We start from the raw sequence: 19,613 nt of genomic DNA, 5'->3' as shown, positions 1-19,613 counted from the left end.
ATATCTGATAAGTTGCACAGATTTTCTCATATTTATTCAGATTTCACAAAGATGTGTTGGCAGGAAAAATCTGAAATATTTTATCATTATTTTGTTTGAGTCTTTCTGAAAAACGTTCCAATTCGTATAAAAAAATCTGAAAAATTCTGAGACATTTTTCCACCAGGGATTGTTGAAACGATAAAAAAGTATTTGCGAAAGTAATTTCTTTTCCTTTTTTTTCTTTCGTCGCGTGATCTGACGACTCGTACGTCGAGACGACGGAGACGACACTCGCGTGATAGATGTCCACCGCAATCGGAGGAAATCGTAGTTCATCTAATTACCGTGTCCTCCTGTCAAGCACGACGAGAAGCCAAAGCGTCGGCTTTCTCTATTCCTTTCGCCGGTGAAAACCGAAGTTCGCGTTTACAGCGTTGTCAGCGAGACGATAATGTGATTTTCGAACGGCTTCCGACGCCCAAGAGGGCTCCCTTTACGAAAACACCGGGAGTTAGAGAATTTATGGAAAATCAAAAGACCAGGCTTCTCAAATACCTGATTTCCAGTGGATTATATTAAAAATTGAGACAAGAAATAATTTTATGTGTTTACGTTGTGTTTTTTTATGTTTTTGCTTTTCTTACCTTCTCGATATATTCAACGGCAATGAAATAAAGAATTATTTGAAGATAAGTTATTTTAAGATATCAAAATTTGATTACCTTGAATATAATTTTAGAAATATTTTATTTGAAACAAAAAATTATTTCATGGTTTTCATTTGAATATCATATGATATATAGTCCGTTTCTTCTCAATTACGAAATCAAACAGTTTTTTATTTGAAAGGTAGATTTATCGTTTACAAATGAGTATTCTTAATTGATACGTTTTGCTAACGTAATAAGTAGATAAGGTAGGGGGCCCAAATTTCGTCCTCTTCAATTTCTCGGTCCTGTCGCTAAAAGCGCTATCGGCGGCATCGGAGCCATGGCGCCAGTATTACGATGTACGTGTGTATCAGTGTGTAAAGAGGAAGGCAAACAGAGCCACTTGTGATTTGTGATCCAAGAAGCTTCCGTACTGATTTTTCGTTTTCTTGGTAACGTGAGTTCTTGCAGTGTCATTATTAATAGTCCTATACGCCTAATGTAAGCGTTGTACGTTGTCAATAGAAGGATGTGAGTTGTGTGCCGTCAGGTTAACTTGTTGTTGAGAAGGTAGGAGCCGCGATATTAGTTTCAGGTTTTTTCCTAATTTCGTACCCCTTCATGTTCCTAAATTCGTCCCCTGAACGAGTGAAATTCATTTGTGATACTTGCTTGGAAGGCTAAATGCTCATCTTAAAAAAAAATGATAAGGTTATTAATTTTTTTTTTCAAGTAAATAATGTTTACTTTTGTAATGACTTTTAGTAAATAATATGAATAAAGTTGAAAATTAAAAAAACAAATCGTAATTATCCTACATCTTTTTTTCGGAATTTAGTATAGGGACGAAATTAGGATCATTTTTTTTTGTTTTGCCGAAAGTACTTTTGAAATTAATTTTTTGGATACTAACACTACTAACAATTGATTATAGAGGTGATTTGGCTTGGTTTCCAGGTAAAAAGATGACAACTCGAAGAGGGATGTCGGTGTTGAGCCCGTGCAGAGCCCGAGAAAGTGTCGCCTGGTATACCAAGTGTCCCCAGCAGCAAGATATTCAACGAAGGTAATGTTAAATTTTTTAGCTCTTACATCATTTAATACGGTCGCCAGGTATGAAAAAGTGACTAGGGGATGAAATTTGGGCTCCCCTACCTTATATAATTATAAGTATAAATAATAATAATGATCTGATGAAGCAGACAAGAAGAGACCTCGGTTTTATTTGCAAGAATTTATCATGGAGGCAATTAGAGGGCATGACGCGTAATGATTAGGTACGATAAATGCTGAAATAATATTTTTGATAATGAACCTTTATCCTATCAACAGTAGCGTTGTCGAAAATGACATGATACTTTATGATACTGTACTATCACACACTATTTATACTTATTATACGTATAATTAAGTTTTTTTTCTCATAATGAGCATAATACTAATCGGTTTATACAGTTTCTTATGCATTCCGATCTTGTTTAAATGTCTATTTAATAGCGCCTTTTTGTGAGATTAAACGTCGTATCCACGATTACTAATGCGCAATATCGTATAAAGTACGATAATTATGAAATAACCTTAAACGTCTGGAGCATTTAACAATATTGTACGGCTGTCATTAACTTTGCCGATTGAACGAATAAATTTTACATTTAAACGTTTCTTCAAACAGCCTCTAATGAACCTTCTCGCTACCGCGGTCTATTTTTGTTTTAACTTGACCCATCATTGTGTGTGTGTGACTCGATATTTCTTATGCTAATTATACCTATATGTTTTAACACAGAATGTATCGCGGATTTATTATATCTGTGAAATCGAAAAAGTATTATTTGAGGAAGAAGCTATTTGGTTTTTTTTTCGTGCGCTTTTCTCAAGCATCTAATTGACATCAGATACAGATCTGCCGTGACCTAGAATTAATTTTCATAAGTTTACGTGCGTTGCCGAGAACATTGTTACTCTTGACGCGGCATTGCGCGCCCGGCAGTTTTCTTGAGATCTTTTCTCTCTTTATACCCACACGCATCACTTTCCAGAGTATTGCTCTGAGAACTAGGTCCATCGAGATGCATTTTATTGCGCTTGTTGCAAGAGCATCCGTTAATTATCGAACATGCTTATTTCACTCAACGCGTTCATTTTAAACGTCTCTTTTTATCACTTTCAATACTTCGAACGAAGCGACAGGAATTAATATCATTTATTTATCTGATCTTGCAATAATAAAAGTTAGATTTATGAGAAATAATGTGCAAACAAAGCGCACACGTTTGAATAGGAAATAAGAACAATAAAAAGAACACAAAATACGATAAAAAATTCAATAGATAAAAAATTACGTCGATTAATTTACTTATTTACTTATTCCAGCTACAATTTTTTTAAACATCTAACAAACTTGCAAAGTTTGCAAACTCAATATCCCGCGGCTACCTCTTCGCCTTCGTAACATTCATTCAAGTCGTATCAAAGAGAAGTGCGCTTGACGAAGTGAGAGTCTTTCTTTCCTCAAAACGAGTAAACGCCGGAACTTACGTCACCGATGAAAGCTGGCCGATAGCGACTTATGCGGCATACGTACGTCGTGTAATGCGAGGACGCGATCGTGTAAACAACAAAAATATCATTAGCCCAGGTTTAATATCGGTAGGAGGTCTGGTAAGTCAATATCGTTAGCGTATACCTGATCCAGAATATTTTCCCTCCGCTTATTAATCTCTTTTTAAATTACTATCTAATTATTATATTTAATTATTTATTATTCTTAAAATTCATGATGGGAGAAAGTGTTTTGAAACGTTGAAAGAAAAAATAAAAACGTGCAAATGGAAAATCGCTTTCGCTGATGCAGCTTGGGTCGCTTATATTCGGAAACAAGCAATTACATTTTCATATGTTTCCAATGGTCTTTGAGTTCTTGCAAACATAAACACAGCTTACACTTCTAATATAATTTCTTCTCTAATATAGTTTTGACAATCGAGAGTCGCGTGTCGAAGGAAAGTCGGCGCACCTGCCGTAGCAATACCGATGACACTATTGCGATGTAATCCTAATTGACATTCCTGCGGCGATCGATCGAGCTATCTCTCGGATAAGAATTAGCTTCGTTACCGAAGCATACCGTATAGGATCGCGGAACCATTGGACACCCTTGCGGGCACACATCACGTCGAATTTCAAGCTAGTGTTTTTCTAGCGGCGTGCGCCGCGATAACCCTTACAGAAATTTAGTGCTGTAGGTGATTATTGTGATTGTTTGGCTGGTGATTGATTGCTTGTTTTGAGTATTAAGGGCACTGTTTTCAATGCTTTTAATACTCAAGGTGGGTGGTTGATCACTGGCCGAATAATCACTTGCAGTGTTGAATTTGTAATTTTTAACATTAATTGCTCTCGCGATTAAATTAAATTTAAGACGGAAGATAAAAGTTTCGTGCTAAATTATATCAAATTGGCCGACAGTAGATCGACGCTGTTGCACATATCTTCACATAACTATTTTTCCAATATTTCTACATCTATTTACCACGCGGCACGGTGATTTTTCACATTTCCATGTAACGGCGAGGCACGAAGTCACATTATAATCCTCGATCGATCCAATTACTTTCGTGTTACGCGATCAATGTACAAAAAAAGGCTTTTAAAATGCGTCGCGTCGCAGATAGCCGCGCATAGATTACAGAGCGCGCGTGTCTATCCTTTAATGACGCGGCTCACGGGAATTACGGGCAATCGGAATTACGTCGCGCGTCGTAATTAAGCGGCAATTAACTATGCCACCTCAGCGTTTGGCCGCCGACGGTGTCTTTTAAGTAGAGAGTCGTGACAGAGTCGCGATGCGCGCGACGACGCGAGCTCGTCGAGCTCGAAGGATGAGGCTGGACGTTGCGAAAGATCGTCGTTGACTTACTTACTTAGTTGCGCCGTCTCGCCCCGCAAATTATAGTGCGACCGATTATAGCGTTCGCCAACGTTTGCGGCGAGGGGGAGGGAGATATTAACCCCTTTAAGACCCTCGGTATCCGACAGACGGGTCTTTTTCTTATTTTTCTTATGCGAACGTGTAGATTCCGAGACCCCCGTTCACACAGTTCACGGACGTGATTCTCAGTTATTACCGTGATTATTTGGTACCACGTGTCTTCAGACGTAATAAAACCTGTTTTAAAAGTATAATTGATTAAATATGATAATATGTCAATAATAAATATATTAATGATGCAATGGAACACGCCTTAAGAATGGAACAATGAAAAAAAGAAAGGACGGGAGACCTTGCTGAAAGAGAACCGCTAGTTATGTAAGCCTTCCAGCTCTTCGTATGTTAAACATTTTTTAATCGTAAGAAGATTGAAGATTTTAAAATCAATGTGAACAACTTGGTAAATAATTGTTACTAACAGTCATTATTATACTTGGTAATCGTCATTGGAAGAAACGCGTTAAAAGTAAGACCATGAAAGCAGTATACTCATAAAAACGATCGGTGATTTTATGCGGGATTAAATTTATTCTTCCTTTTTTATTACAATTTTTTTTTTTTAATAAGTAGCGATGATTCAAAGTGTCTACGGTGTTACGTAACGCGCATCGAACGCACGCAGAAACTGTCAGGTCGACGGAAAATACGGCAATTATGTCGGATTACTCTCGGTTTTGCACATACGCGAATAATGTCAACCTGTCGGGCGAATTTATCGGTGCTGCGAACCGGGAAGCTATTGTTTGCACAGTACTAAAATTAACCGAACCGCCAATTGAAGGGTCAAGGCTCGTTCTTGATATCCAGCTTGAAAATAAGAGCCTTACACAATTTCGCAATTAAAGCTGAAGCGTTTTCGAGCGATAAGAACGCTCTTCATTAGCGGCCTGCTTGATATGCTTGAATAAGGTGGACCGAAATAGAAATATTGACTTTGTCAATAGAGTCCATTTGTCGATATCTGATAATTGCGAATAATTTTACTTTTTCAAAGTCTCACTTCCCACACATAAAATGTATTGTTAAACGATGCTATTAATTTTTGGTAGAAATTAATTAATGGGAATTTTATGTAAGTTTTTAGACTATTTGCTTGCTTTGTTGGCCTGAGCAGCCAAGTCGGCGCCTAATTTATCTATATATGCAAACTTTTAAATTTATTCTTGAGCCAGTCGAACAGCTCGACGCTGTAGGATCTTTCGGCACAAAACACTCTGACGTACCAGTTTTTATTTCTGACGTTAGACATCTGGAATCTGGATCACTTGGTCCAAATGCCATTTCGGATTTCCAGCTATTAAATCTTTCCAGGCGGTAGCCTTTTAGAACGTGGATTTAATATCTAATCATGCGTACGAGCATTGAACGCTGTACGTAAAATTGCAGACAACGCTCTAGAAGAGATCGCTCCGAGCACCGCTGAAGTGTATTTCTAAGAATTTGCAATGTGGACTTTTCCGCGCGAGACTCTCGATGATACTCGAGCAAGAAGTTCCGCGTATCGACGGAACAACGTAATCGCCTTGTTTGTTTTTTTAAGCCTCTTGAAAATCTACCCAAAATTTACATCCGACATTTCATCGGGCGCGTAAGCGATGTTTTACATTTGTTCTTTTTTTCCGTCTCTTATAATTCTTTTTACACTTGAATATCCATTACCCCTTTTTTGCAATTTGAATATCACTCATCGCCGCCAGTCACAGTCGAATTATAGAAACTTGAGAGACTCGATAATGAATAACGAGCATCGGAAGGGGAAGCCTCTCGCAAAAACTTGTAGTTTTCCTAGCGCTAACCTACATTTACGTCCTCGATCGTCTGCCATTACGATACTCTCGGCTGGCGATTAGCGATCATCGGACGCGGTAGCGGAAATTGAAACCGGGTTATTTTTGGCAGACCTCTTTTTCGAGATATCGCGAGATCACGGGATCCAGTTACAGCCTGTATCGTTCAATGACCTACGCAGGATTTACCGTATCGCAGTGGCAGTGAATTTTAATAATAAATTCTATGTGTTTTTCGATGAGAGAGAAAGAGATTTTAACGCGTGGGTAAAATAGCGGTCTCGATAGCGGTAGTACCAGTTAGCGCGACACAGAAGTTTGCGACACGTGGATTATTGTATTGAATTACGCATGCAAATATTCGGAATGGTAATTTTCGTACGCACAAGCAGGATTCGTGACGTCTTTTAAAACATTCTTTAGTATAGACCTTCTAAAAGATTTGTAATTTATAACTTTTTAATATGAAACTTGAAATTTTTGCTCTCAAAGATTTATGGTCGAAGAGTTTGTGAAACGACATATGCGCTCGTGTCGTTAAGAAGAAATCAACTTTCACACACAAATGAATTTTCTACACGTTAAAAAATTCGCGACATTTGTGTGTCAAGCTTCAGAGTGACAGAGGTGCTTGTCGCACCGACCGCGACACCGCGATTCATCCGAAAGCCCGTACAGCACGTAACATTCAGGAGGACGTCGCTGTGCTCCACCTACGCAGCCCTCAGATTGCTATTATTACTTGCCAAACCAGCCGCATCGGGGAGGTAGGTCGCCGAGTAACGGGGAAGCGCGGAAGGAAAGGATTCGCGGCTCTATGTGGGGAGCTCCACGCGAACGCAGGGAGGGCAGGTAGGGGGAGGGGGAACAAAAAGGAGGATTTCACCGCAGGGTAAGACGCGATGGAGAAAGCGAGAGGAGACGATAGATCGTAGTAGTGGAGGCTCAAAAGCGAGTATACGGGCACTTGCCTGTCAACTAGGTAAAAGAAGAAACAGGGAGGAGGGGAGGTCATCGTCTTCACGAGCGTTACTTCGGCACCCGATTGTAGAAAATTTGTAAAAAATAGAATATTCCAAAGTATTTAATATCAATTCGCTCGGGAGAGAGATATCAATTTACATATTCATCGTTTAATTATCTTGTTATAAATATTCATTATTATAAGTTATAGCAATCGTAAGCTTTATAGCTTTACGATTAGTTTATAGTCTTGCGTTAATTTTAATTTATATAATCTAAAATCTAAATTCTCTCAGTTTACGAGTGGCAGGAAAATTGTCCTATTTATCCGAAAATTTCCATTATTCCATTTCACACTATCTTTCACATCAATTCGGGCACATTTGCAAAACTTATATTTTTAACGGAAGAAAAGGTGAGGAGAATTAAAAAATAAATTCCACTCGTAAGCGACGAAGGCAATATAGGGTTCGCGAACGAGGCGGAACGTTCCTGCGTGGCAGGCGCAGGAGAAGCACCGTAAGGGGGGCCGAAGAATGGAGGAGCAACGGCGCGGCGTCCAGCAGCAGTCGCGGAGCAGTAGTAGTAGTAGGCACTGAACGGGCGCACCGAAGGGGGCAAAGTGGAGCGTCAAGTGGGGGGCAGAAATAAATCGTTCACCTGAGTGTCGTGCCGTGGATCGGCGGACCCGCAGTGTCTCGGCCGATCTCACATCGATCGCACCACACGTTCCACCACAGTTCGTCCACATTCGCGCGCAACACACGCACACCGCACGTCAAGGAACGCCACGCTCTCCGGTTCCGCTCGATTTCGCATCGATTCTCTCCTCCTCCTCCTCCCTCTCTTCTCCTTCTCGTTCCCTTCTCCGTCGATTCGCTCCTCGATCTCTCTCGTCTGGTCCTCTCGTTCATCTCTCTCTCTCTCTCCCTCCTTCCCTCTTCTTCTCCTATCTGCATCTCCACGTCTCTCCTTCCTCCTGATTCGCATGCCTCTTCTTCGCCGAGGTACATCATCATCGCCGATCGTTCCCACGATCACTGTCGCGGCCGCCAGCGGTCGAGGAGGCAGCAGCAGTCGCCGCGCGTACTCGTCGCGTGTTCAGATCGGACTCGACGTGGAGTCGGGAGCAGGAATCGCGGGATCTTGGCTGGTATCGCCGTGAGGCACCGTTCGGCCGTGGACGTGGAGGATCCATGGGACATGTCCTGACCCGCGATCGGAACGCTTCCTCGGGCGACGAGCACGTACGACGACGAGCGACCGGCGCGAGTAAAAGAGAGAAGTAAAAGCGCGCTATTTTTTTTTTTAATCCGGATCGCGACCAGCATCTCCGGTACATAATAACGCTCGACGATCCGACCGGCACACTTAGCGCGCACCGCCGCGAGAGGAGGACCGACTTTCTCCAGTTGGCACTGTTGGCAGTCAAGCCGTGCGCGCGCGAGGCAGCGCTTCGAGGTCGCTGCGAGAAAACGCCGCGTGCCGCGAGGACGAGGTGGATTGTACGCGCGACTAGTTGAATGAGGTCTCGAAAGAATCCACTTTGACAAGTCGGTTGTTGCTCGTGCATGACGCACTGCGCGCCGCCTCAAAGGCGTATCCAGGCGCTGCGGTACACCGGAGAGAGACAGGAAAGGAACACGCGTGCCTTCGCACTTCGCGCCGCTTGTGCTGTGATTTCGGGGTGAACGCTCGGTGAACGCCATTCAGAATGAGGGTGCATCGCGGGATCTGCGCCAAACTGCAGGGCGGCTTTCTCAGACGATGGTGTACGTATCTGACAAAATATTTAGTTTGTTCGATCGCGACGCGCTAATCGATCGTTTTAAGGCATCATACCAAAATCTTCGCTTTGACTCAAAAATTTGAAGAAACCTTCGATAACGTTAATGTAATCTATCAACATATCTGCATAAATTTAAATAAAAATCTCTTCTGTAAAGAACTGTTCTCTAGGTAGAGTGTAAGAGTCTGTTTTTAATTCAATATTTTTGCAACAAAGTTTTGAATGAAATTAGTAATTTCAATTAATCATTATCTAGAAAAGATTGTATAGATAAAACGTTTGCGTTATCCGAATATAAATGCGCAAACTGTAAAAATTATCGAGATATCTTTTAGCTAAACTCTGATTAAAAAGATAATTCTAGCTTTACACAAATAAATTTTTGTTAATTCAAATTTTCGAGATTATTTACTGAGAGTGTCTGCTTGTATAGCCTAAATGCCTTTACAGTTTTTACCTTGGTTACCAATAAACAAAACATTGCGCGAACACGATAAGCGACTGGTTGTGAAAAACGAGTGTCATGCGTGCATATGTTCGGTCATGCCTCGCGCATTTATCGCCGAGGTATTCAAAGATGTTTCGCGACATTGTTTGCACGTCAAGTTTGCATATTCGACGATTAATGTAATGTGACCGATGATTGCCAATACTGCCGACCGATCGATTAGACGTCGTGGTAATACGCATTCCGACAGCGATAATGAAATCGACGTGAAAGAGTTTCGCGGTAGACTTGCAGGTAATCTCTAAAAACGCATTTGAATTTCTTACAATAATCCTCGTTGAGTACACGATCAATTTGATCGGAAGACAAAAACTAGGGTGGTGTAAAAGAAAGTTTTGGTTTGTGTAATATCGAACATGCTTTTGTTAAATATTATCCATATTTTATAATTTGTAGATAAAATATTAATTATTAATCCGTAATAAAATAGATTTATAATAAGACTTTGCCATAGTAAAACTAAACCACTTGAGACGATCTCTTATAATTTGTGTCAGAATTCAAGAAAATTAACATTTCATTTATAATTTTATGCCTTATTTTATCTCGCGTAATACGAAAAATATTTGAAATATATATATAATTAAAATATCACGTATACACATATCAAAATAGGTACATTAATTCGTTTAAATACTTTAAATCGTTCTTAGTTGGCCGTGACAGATTAAAGTAATTTTTTATCGCCGTTGAAATCCATGCAATTCGTGTCTCAATTCCTGATCAGTTGATCATAATTTATTTCCGGATGATTAGCAAAGAATTTGCCGAGATATGCGGTTGATTTGATCATCCTTGTTATATCACAGCTACTTCTCAAAATAGCTGTGAGAAGGTTAAATTATAAATAACAGAAAAGTGTATGTATTTGTTTCGCCAATAATTAATAAACGAGAAAGACTCTATTTTTATATTCGACAACGTTTGACTAATGTCTTGACAATTCGACCAGTTTTGGTCAGATTAATCGTCAAGACTTTTTCGACCATGTCGAATTGTCACGACATTAGTCAAACGTTGTCGAATATAAAAATGGAGTCTTTCTCGTAAATTATAAATCTTTTATTTATTAAATTTTTAAGATTTTTTGTCGATTGAATGGAACTTATTTTTAAGATTATTTTTCTCTCGCTTTTTTTTTTTGACGTGTGATTCACCACGCTCGAGAAATCGTGATTCTGGATTGACTGAGAGCACGATCGTTAATAACAGTCGTTCCGAGAGAAAATTACGCAATCCGCAGTCCTCGCTTCATCGATTCCCAAAATTAATTAGTCTACTGATTTCGCAAATTTTGTTTACTTCGAATCTTTCTCACATGGCGTTCGTTCGCGCGAACAAAATTCGCGTGGCTCGCCACGCTCGGGGGCATGAATCGAAGATGTCTGGACCGCGGCCGAGAGGCTGCGATTAACCCGATCATCACGAGTAATGTCACGGCTGTAGCTGGTGCTCTTAATTCGATTCAATGGATGTGTCATCGCGCGCACGGTCGACCACACTGAATCATTGCGGTTTATTCAGCCCGGCATCGCGTCGCCTCGCCTCTTTTTCAGCGCCCCGGTGCATCGCCGACGACGACGATGAAACGTTGACACCTTAGGGACATTGCCACGCGGCAAATACACGCGGGCGGATTCGTAGGCGTTCGCGCACGGTTACTTTCACCACGAGAGTTCGTGAGGTGGCCCGAAAGTTTTTCACTCACAATCAGGTGTCGGGTCCGTTGCACCATGGCGCGAAATGAAGCGTGGCCCCGAATGTATATAATTTCGGCGAGCTTTCGACCGTCATTAAAGCATGCGTTATTAATCCGCGGGGCGTTCCCGGAAAATTAGGAAATCCTTCGTCAGAATGAAATAAAAACGTTACGTCGAATAACTTTGCGAATCAGAGATAAAATGTACTATTTTTATTAAGCAGAATTGTTCTTTATTTCATTCGTCTGCTTTAATCTCTTCGATAAAAATTTAATTTCTTTTCCATTTAGAAATTACGATTAATGGTATTGTAGATATCGATGAATAGTCAAGCTGTCACGTTTTCACGTACGTTGTCGCTCGATAATACGTATTTACCGTTCAGTAAACGCGAAGTTTGTCTTCGTGTATCGCACTATCATCAAGCAGGCTCATCAGAGGTACCGGCTTCAATCTCCGATTGCGTGTCTACCTCGAGAGAGACGTCACGATTGAAGATTAATTCCAACGAAGAGAGTCACGTTACGCTTTTATTATTCCTGCAACCACTTGATGATGTAACGAACTATTTTCCATGATATTCTTCCTGGATCTCGTCTTTAATAGAATAGAACTTTACCTTAACAGAATTTTAATTTCGGACTGACGTCTCGTGACGTATGGCAGCGAATCCCGAATTTATCGTAGAATCTTTTACTAAAGAATTGTCGTTTCTTCTTCATGACCTTATGACACGTTACATAAGTGCTTCCAAGGCATGAAAAACCTTCCAAATGCGCGCAAAGTAATATGATCGAAACTGACGAGTATATACGCGATTTCTCTTGTATAAGAACATATGAAACCATAATGAAAGAAGAAAATAGAAATGCGAGAGGAGTTTAGTCTCTTGATTACAGGGATCGTTCCAAGGATATCTCTTATCTTTTCCACTCATAGTCCTTCCTTAAACACATCTTTACGCTGCTTTAACCGTTTGATTATACCTCGCGCGAAGTATAAATCAGTATACCGGATCGTTCGATCGCTTTGCACCGGTTATCCTCGTCAAAGCGATACCATTAACTTCAAAGGTCGGTTGGTCGGGTTCGCTGGCGGGCTCACAACTGCCGCGCGCGCGCGCGATCAGCGCGTTTTTCTTTCATGTTGTGTCAGTCAAAGAGGCTTGTTTCACATTCGTATTATTCGTGACCAGGCGAGCCGGCTCGAGAGGCGGGTCGATCGATCGATTCGCGCTTAAAGTCCTTCTGATCGACAATGATAATGACAATGGAAATAATGCGTGAGAGAAGAAAAAAAAGTTGCGGGAATAATCGTTGATAACTATACGAAGTAGTGTGTCATAAATAATCGACGTCTTTTTCGAGACATACGGGTTGTTTGTTCGCCACGCGGATGAACTTTGCGACCATTAGTGTTCACGTTCACGTCGGCCTCGGACTATCTGTCCGCGGGCAAGTTCCGTGATCGTTAGCGAAGTGCATTGTATACCTGCCTTCTATCGCCGCTGCTTCTCCCCGCGAACGTTTGTCCGCGTGCATATGTAAGGCATTCGTTATATGTTTTCATATATGAGAATGCTAATCGATATCTCAGTTACGTACTTGCAATCCTTTGATCCTTGAGCTTATCCTTCCTTGAGTCAGGAATAAAAATTATATTTTAATAATAACATGCCGTAAATTACAAGATTATTTGAGACAATGTATTGATAAATTATAAGATATAACAAGTTTAAATTAATTAGAGATATAGAAGTTCAGGTGTGAGACTGATGTAATTTACAAAAAATTATTTCAAATATTTATCAAGTATATATCAAGTCGTTATTTATATACATATATAGAACCGGATTTTATATAAATTACGAATACACTTTTTCTTGCAGTCCTTCATTAATCCTAATAAGACACGTTCTTGAAATGCTTTCTTTGCTAAAATGTATTATCTCTTTGTATTTGTGAATAGAGATAGAGGAGTAGATGAAATGTCATAATCAACGCGAGAAAAGTGGCCGGTGAGAAAAAAATGATAGTGTGTTATTACTGCAGTTCAACGCTATTTTTCCTGTCGTACAAGTGACACGCTAGGCGCGATAGATATCCGAGACAGGCCCGGTAATGTTTTACATATTATGTGGTGATTGGCGTAAGAACAGGAAGCACTCTTATGTAAGAAGTAATCGCCACACTTACATATCTTTACGTGCACACGCATACTTTTTTGCATATGCACCGCTGCACTTCATTATATTTTTGTTTGAACAAAAAGTTTGCAATATCAACAATTATCGATTCCTATTATCAACCTGCGGATATGTTACGTTCGACACTTGAATAGAAATGGTAAATTTTGCGTAAAAACCAGTTTCCAGAAAATCGTTCTCTATCAGAAAGAACGAGATTATGAGAATATCTATGAGTTATAAATTTAATGCGAAAAATATACTCTTTTTTATCTCCCTAAATGAAAGAAGTATATGTTCATATAATTTTAATAATGTATAAAATATGTAGAAATATTTAAATAACACTTCCAGAATTTTAGTTTCTTATAGCATTTATAATATATATATATATCATAATTTTTATATTATGTGTTATAATTACAGCGTTTTCACGTTTGGAATATTTTAGAGTTTAGCATTGATTTCTCTTTTTTCAAAAGAGCTGTCGTGTTATTTTTCGGTGTCTACTCTTGAAATTCTTTCCTCCATAGTGAATTGACTATGAATGGTGATAATTCTTATATCGATTCTCAAGAAGTGTTTCTCATACCCGATTTTTCGCTTCCCGAGCGAAAGCGACTAATTTGCCGACATTTTTCCACGAACGGTGCAAATTTTGACTTTACGACCGCAGATTACCAGTAATGAGGAAAATTCCTGCAACAAAAAGTTTCATCGCGTTCGGTTTTTTCCTCGTCATAGAGAAATACTATTACGAGCTCCGGTATCGACGATAATACTGTAAACAAGATCGGTAAGCGCTACTGTCCTCGCGTTCGAGCAGTTCCTCGTCGATCGAGATAAAGAGAAGGAAAAATAAGGCGCGAGCGAAGGTTTTATCGAAGGCTGCCTTATACCACCACACCATGCCTTATAACATTGAATATTCTGACTCGTAAGACACACAGCAATGTAGTAAGCATGCGAGGTATTTAAACTACATATTGCGAACGCAAATTAAGAATTAGTACCAGATACCAAATCAGCGGCTCGGCGAATGTTTAACGATTCTGAAATGTGACTTATCTATCATTAATTTCGCAATTGGCAAAACTCCTTTCTCTGTTTGCGTTATGACAACAGCTGCGATCTAAAAACGGACGGTAGACCGCTGAAACTGGCTTGCCTTATAATTCAAGACGGAAGCCAGGAGATGCAGCCAGGTTTAACTGTTGTAGCTCTCTGTCTTTCACACTCGTTTGGGTTGCGGCAAATTTTTTTCCGGTCATTATTCCGAATTTTTTTTTGGATTAGAGAACGATAATTTCACGAGATAATTTCACAAGATAAATTTCTCTTCGGTGCTCCCTAACGCTCTTACACGCCTCTTATTTCTCGCGGGCATGGCGATCGGCAAAAAGAATCGGCGCGTGATCTTTGATGGTTCCGAGTTCAACGAACCCGGGCTCCATTCGCGCTCCCATTGAATCGTCGAAACGGGGAAACTCGGCGTTTCTCATTATGGGCCTCTTATTTACGATAGCAATCAACAGCGCGCGCGGGGGATTCTCTCTCTTTACTACGTGCGATTGCAAAATGCGCGAGAGCGAACGAGCGAGCGATGCCCGGGCATATGCAGAGCACGAAGTTGAGCTTTGATGAAATTACTCGGTTCCCTTCCTCGTTCGCTCTCTCATCTCGATAGACGCGCGGACGCGCGGCTCTAGAATTCGCGAGCGCGCTTATCTCCCTTCGCCGATCTCGCCTCGCTTATCTGACGAAATCGGGTAGCCCAACTCGCACATTCGAGAGAACATATGCACGAGAAAGTCGGTCTTACGAGTTGCAAAAAAATTTACATTAATTTTCTAACGTTCGCTCGACCAGAGCGCTTTATTTCTTTCCGAGAGTTTTCTCCTCCGAAGTTCTCTTCTCGCTCACAACTCGACTTATCGAACCTCCGATATCCGGAAAAAAAAATTCTTCTCGAAAGGATAATGGATCGTCGTAGATACCACGAAATATGAGAACAAAAATTATCGGACATTGAACTTATCGCGGAGATATCGATTGGCTTCATCGCTTATTGTTAGACGGACTCCGAGAAGCATTTTCGTTTGAAGTCGAGAACACACCGTCGAGGTGGACTTTACGCGCGATTGTCGATTGGAGACCCGACCTGCTATTACAGCTCAGTGGCCTGGAGACCAACGACTGGCTGCGTTATTGGCTCGGTAGGAATGCAGCTCGATCGGCGAGGCGGCGCGCACGGAACGCGCCTCCGCGGCCGGACGAAAACCTGCCTTGCAACGCGCCTTTTAGCGGCTCGATCGCGGACACGGCCGGCTGGTGCAGACACGAGACGGATCCTTTAGATCTCGTCGTCGTCGCGCGAAATTACCGTACTAATAAGCAACGGAAGTACATTGTTTGCGCGCATTGTTCACACGGACTTTATATCTCTTCGACATACGAACGCGCAGTTTACACGCTGAGATCTTTAAACAGCGAGAGTATCGCTGCAGGAACGATGTTATAAGGTGGCATTTCTTCAGGCTGTTTTCTTCGGAAACAACTCAATTCGTCGAAGTACCTATATACTTTAGATATTTGAAAGATGTCTCGAAATGTCTTCCAAAATGCCAATACAGGCTAGTGTGATTTTTGTATGTTTTTTGTGATATATGTATGACATATGAAATATCAGAAATTTAGGATAGAAATATTATCTAACTAGTAGTAATGTAATAGATCTTATCTAACTACTATTAACTGTGCAGTTAAATAATATCTGTTATATTATGCTACGTGTAGTTAGATTTTATCTAATTATGTTTAAGGAAAGATGAAAGAAAAACGAACATCTATGCATGAATACGGCTCTTTGAATACGATACGGAAGGATAGAAACTGCAAATAAAAATAATGGAGTAGGTATTGTTCGGTCGGTTGATGCTTGACGTAACTGAGATCTTCACTGTTTTCCACGAGCGCGACTGAAGCCGAGACAGCGGAAGAAGAAGCTTTCGGTTGAAAGGTTAATGAGGGGGAACGATGTAACATGTCACGCGAAGATTAGCGGTGACAAATGATGGCCAGCGTTGATTACGTCGGCGCGGCGGTCATATGCCGAAGATGTTCCGTAGGAGTTCACTTGCATAATATATAATATCAGTTTGAAAAGAATAAAATCTCGTTAGCGCCCATCGTTACGTAGCTTCATTCGACTCGACATCTTCTCTCTGAAATCAAGTGCCGTTCCTGTCGATTTAAAAACGTCGAAAAGAAATGTGGAACACTTTTCTATCCGTTTAAAAGAGAAATTGTACACAAAAGGTGGGAAGAATGGTTTTACTCTACTTCTCCATGATCCGTGATATAATAACTGATTTTTTTAAAAGAAATAATAAACAAGAGATATATAATAAGCGCCTACATTTCGCGCAGCGTAGAAAGCAATCTCAATTTCGATGAAAGTATTTTCAATTTCGTCGTGCCAAACAGAGAGGGAGGGTGAAAGATAAAAATGAGTGAGAAAGAGAGAACACCTTTGCACCTTTTCATACTTTCTCTCGGTGTCTTACTGTATTCTTAACTTACTGTTTCTATACTGGGTCTTTATACTCTCGCAAGCGAAATCTTAGTAATCAAAAGCCGCTTTGGCTCACGAAGAAACGGACGAATCCGGTGCGGATATGCGGTGTGTCATAATCCGCGGAATGCGGACGCCGCCTCTGCTTTCGGCTCGATTCGCGCAAACTGTGTCAAATTAATTAATAACGTCCGACGTATGTGTGCTCTTATCGCACGAGTCTCGAAAGCGAGCCAGCTTCATGTGAATGGCTAGAATTCGCAGGGATTGCGCGACCGTGTGACTTATACCAGCACCCGCGAAACACGCGTACGTTAACAACGTGACTCAATATTTAAGGAAAAATCTGTTACTTGCCCTCGTAAAATTATACTATTCAATATATTCGATTATATTTGTTCCCCAGTAATGTAAATTAAAAGATTGACACGAGATTTTCTCTCTCTCTCGTATGAAAAATATTATCGATTTAAATGATTCGAACAATTGTTCCTTTGTCTGTTTATACTTTCAGCTTAAAAAAATCTGCAAATTTTTCAGAATTGAGTTTGGGAGTTGCAGCCGCGTGAATTTTTTATTTGATTCCGACGTTTCGTGAACATTTCAGTTCACTTTTTATTAAAATTTCATCAATAAACTCATCTCTAATCAAATTTTTTTAAGGTAGCAAATACTTTTGAGCTCTAGTGTATATCTGCAAAAATTCTATTATTCTAAGAAAAGCTTATTTTTGCGACTGGATAAAATTATCTATGAATACGACGACCAATGTCCAAAGATTAAGTAATGATTAATTATATAATGTCAGAGTTAAATAACAAATTTTATGAGAGAATATGTTACATTACGACTGTTTTTACAGTACAAAGTTCTTCTTCTGAAGGAAAAAAAACCCGCATTTACGTTGTCATTCAACTGCGAATACATTATAAATTAATCGATTATCTTCGGCTACGCAAAACGAGAGAAGTGCTCGAACAATAAAAATCTTGTCTTTCGAGTAGTACATTGTTGAATCCGCGAAGAAAAAGAATTACGAAAACACTTTGCTACCTCGCTTTGCGTTAAAATGTATGTGCGGACGGATATCATTGGCATATCTATATTTCTACAGGCGATCGGTGTAATGAATTTATCTATTAAAGGTTTCGCGGTGAGGCAGATCGATCTTGAATCACTCTCGAAACTAACTGGACTTTCACTCGGTCTTTTTCGCTCAAACAGCTCGTGCGCACCGTTACTTTTGTACCGCGCCGGCCTGGACCGGCGCGGTTTTCGCGGTAATAAGATTAAGTATAATAACAGGCGGCCCGCGTAGAGGCACGGCGCGGGTAAAAGTTAAGAATAGACGCCACAATGAGCAACATCTTTTGCGGCAATTACTGTTAGATGAAAAGATGAGAGAATCGCCTCGCAGCCCGCGAGAAATTACGAAAGTAGCTAAGTCTAAGCTCTGCGACTTGCTTGCCGCAACGCTTATCTTTACATACAATTCATCCAGTTTCGTAATGCACCGTGTGACGAAGGGAAAAAGAGACAAGAACCGTTTCCAACGCCCCCCACGTGGCAATTACACGCTTATCCCGCACGCATCTCGGGATGATAACGCTGTTAAATCGTTTGTTGCTGAAAAAACGAAACCATATGTTGTCTTTGTACAAAGGCAGCATATGATACCAGATTGAACTAAATTCCATGCGTGTGCGTATGTGTGATATTTAATTACATTGAATATAAAATCGAGATACTCGTTCTTTCTTTGCGAAGATAATGCAGGATCTCGACGATCGTCGCACCCGTAAAAAAAAAAGAAAGAAAGGATATACGTCGAATAAGCCAGTTTTAACATTTCCTCGTCCTTTTCCTACGTTTTTACGCTTCTTATTACAATGCGTTAAGTTTATTTCCTTAGTTTTGCTGAGTTTTTCGCGCTCAACAGTCAACGTTTACACGCACGGCACGATCCGCTCGTTTAAGGCTGCAATTTTATAATCGTTCGGTGTGCGAATGCACAGGTACGTTAGAAAGTTTCTGCGTGCAACGGCGCCGCTTGCAAATTGTATGTATATATACGCGCGTGCGGCCATATTGTATATATATGAATACACACACGTAAAATGTACATCTAAGAAAAAAAGAAACGTACGGAGCAGACGTGTTATTTCGTATTTCTTCCACTTACGGTATAACGGGAATCTCAGGAGATCGTATAACCGCGTGCTTAACAAACCGCGTCACTCTGATCTCTTTTTAAATGCCGTACTCTCGAAAAAGGTTCCGACGCGGCAATCGATATTTCGTCACTTGTTTCTTAATTTCTCCGTTCCGCTCTCCGGTGTCTGCTATCGAAAAGAGACTTCCGGCGACGCCAGGACACGCGCGGACGGGCGGGGGGGGGGGAGGCGGGGGCTGAAAAGACACGGCGGTTGTATCCCACGGGGGGATACTTTGCATTGTCAACAGTAGCAACGGGGCGATGATATC

General features: G+C 40.6%; 1 protein-coding gene across 1 annotated transcript in view; it reads left to right on the top strand.

Moving 5' to 3' along the window:
• The first annotated feature begins 6,465 nt into the window (after positions 1–6,465).
• Emp (epithelial membrane protein) overlaps positions 6,466–19,613 on the top strand; it is a 31,318-nt gene continuing 18,170 nt past the window's right edge. The window contains exon 1 of the mRNA XM_071726517.1: positions 6,466–9,145. Within this exon, the coding sequence (XP_071582618.1) occupies positions 9,088–9,145 (58 nt within the window). The 5' untranslated portion in view covers positions 6,466–9,087. The remainder of the gene's footprint in view (positions 9,146–19,613) is intronic.

This window comes from Temnothorax nylanderi, unplaced genomic scaffold, assembly GCF_030848795.1.
Source record: "Temnothorax nylanderi isolate EJ_2023f unplaced genomic scaffold, tnyl_v1.0 TNYL_tig0009_pilon, whole genome shotgun sequence".
In the NCBI taxonomy this organism is placed as follows: Eukaryota; Metazoa; Arthropoda; class Insecta; order Hymenoptera; family Formicidae; genus Temnothorax; species Temnothorax nylanderi.
Note: the sequence above shows the minus strand (reverse complement) of the source record. Positions and strands in the feature narration are given on the sequence as shown.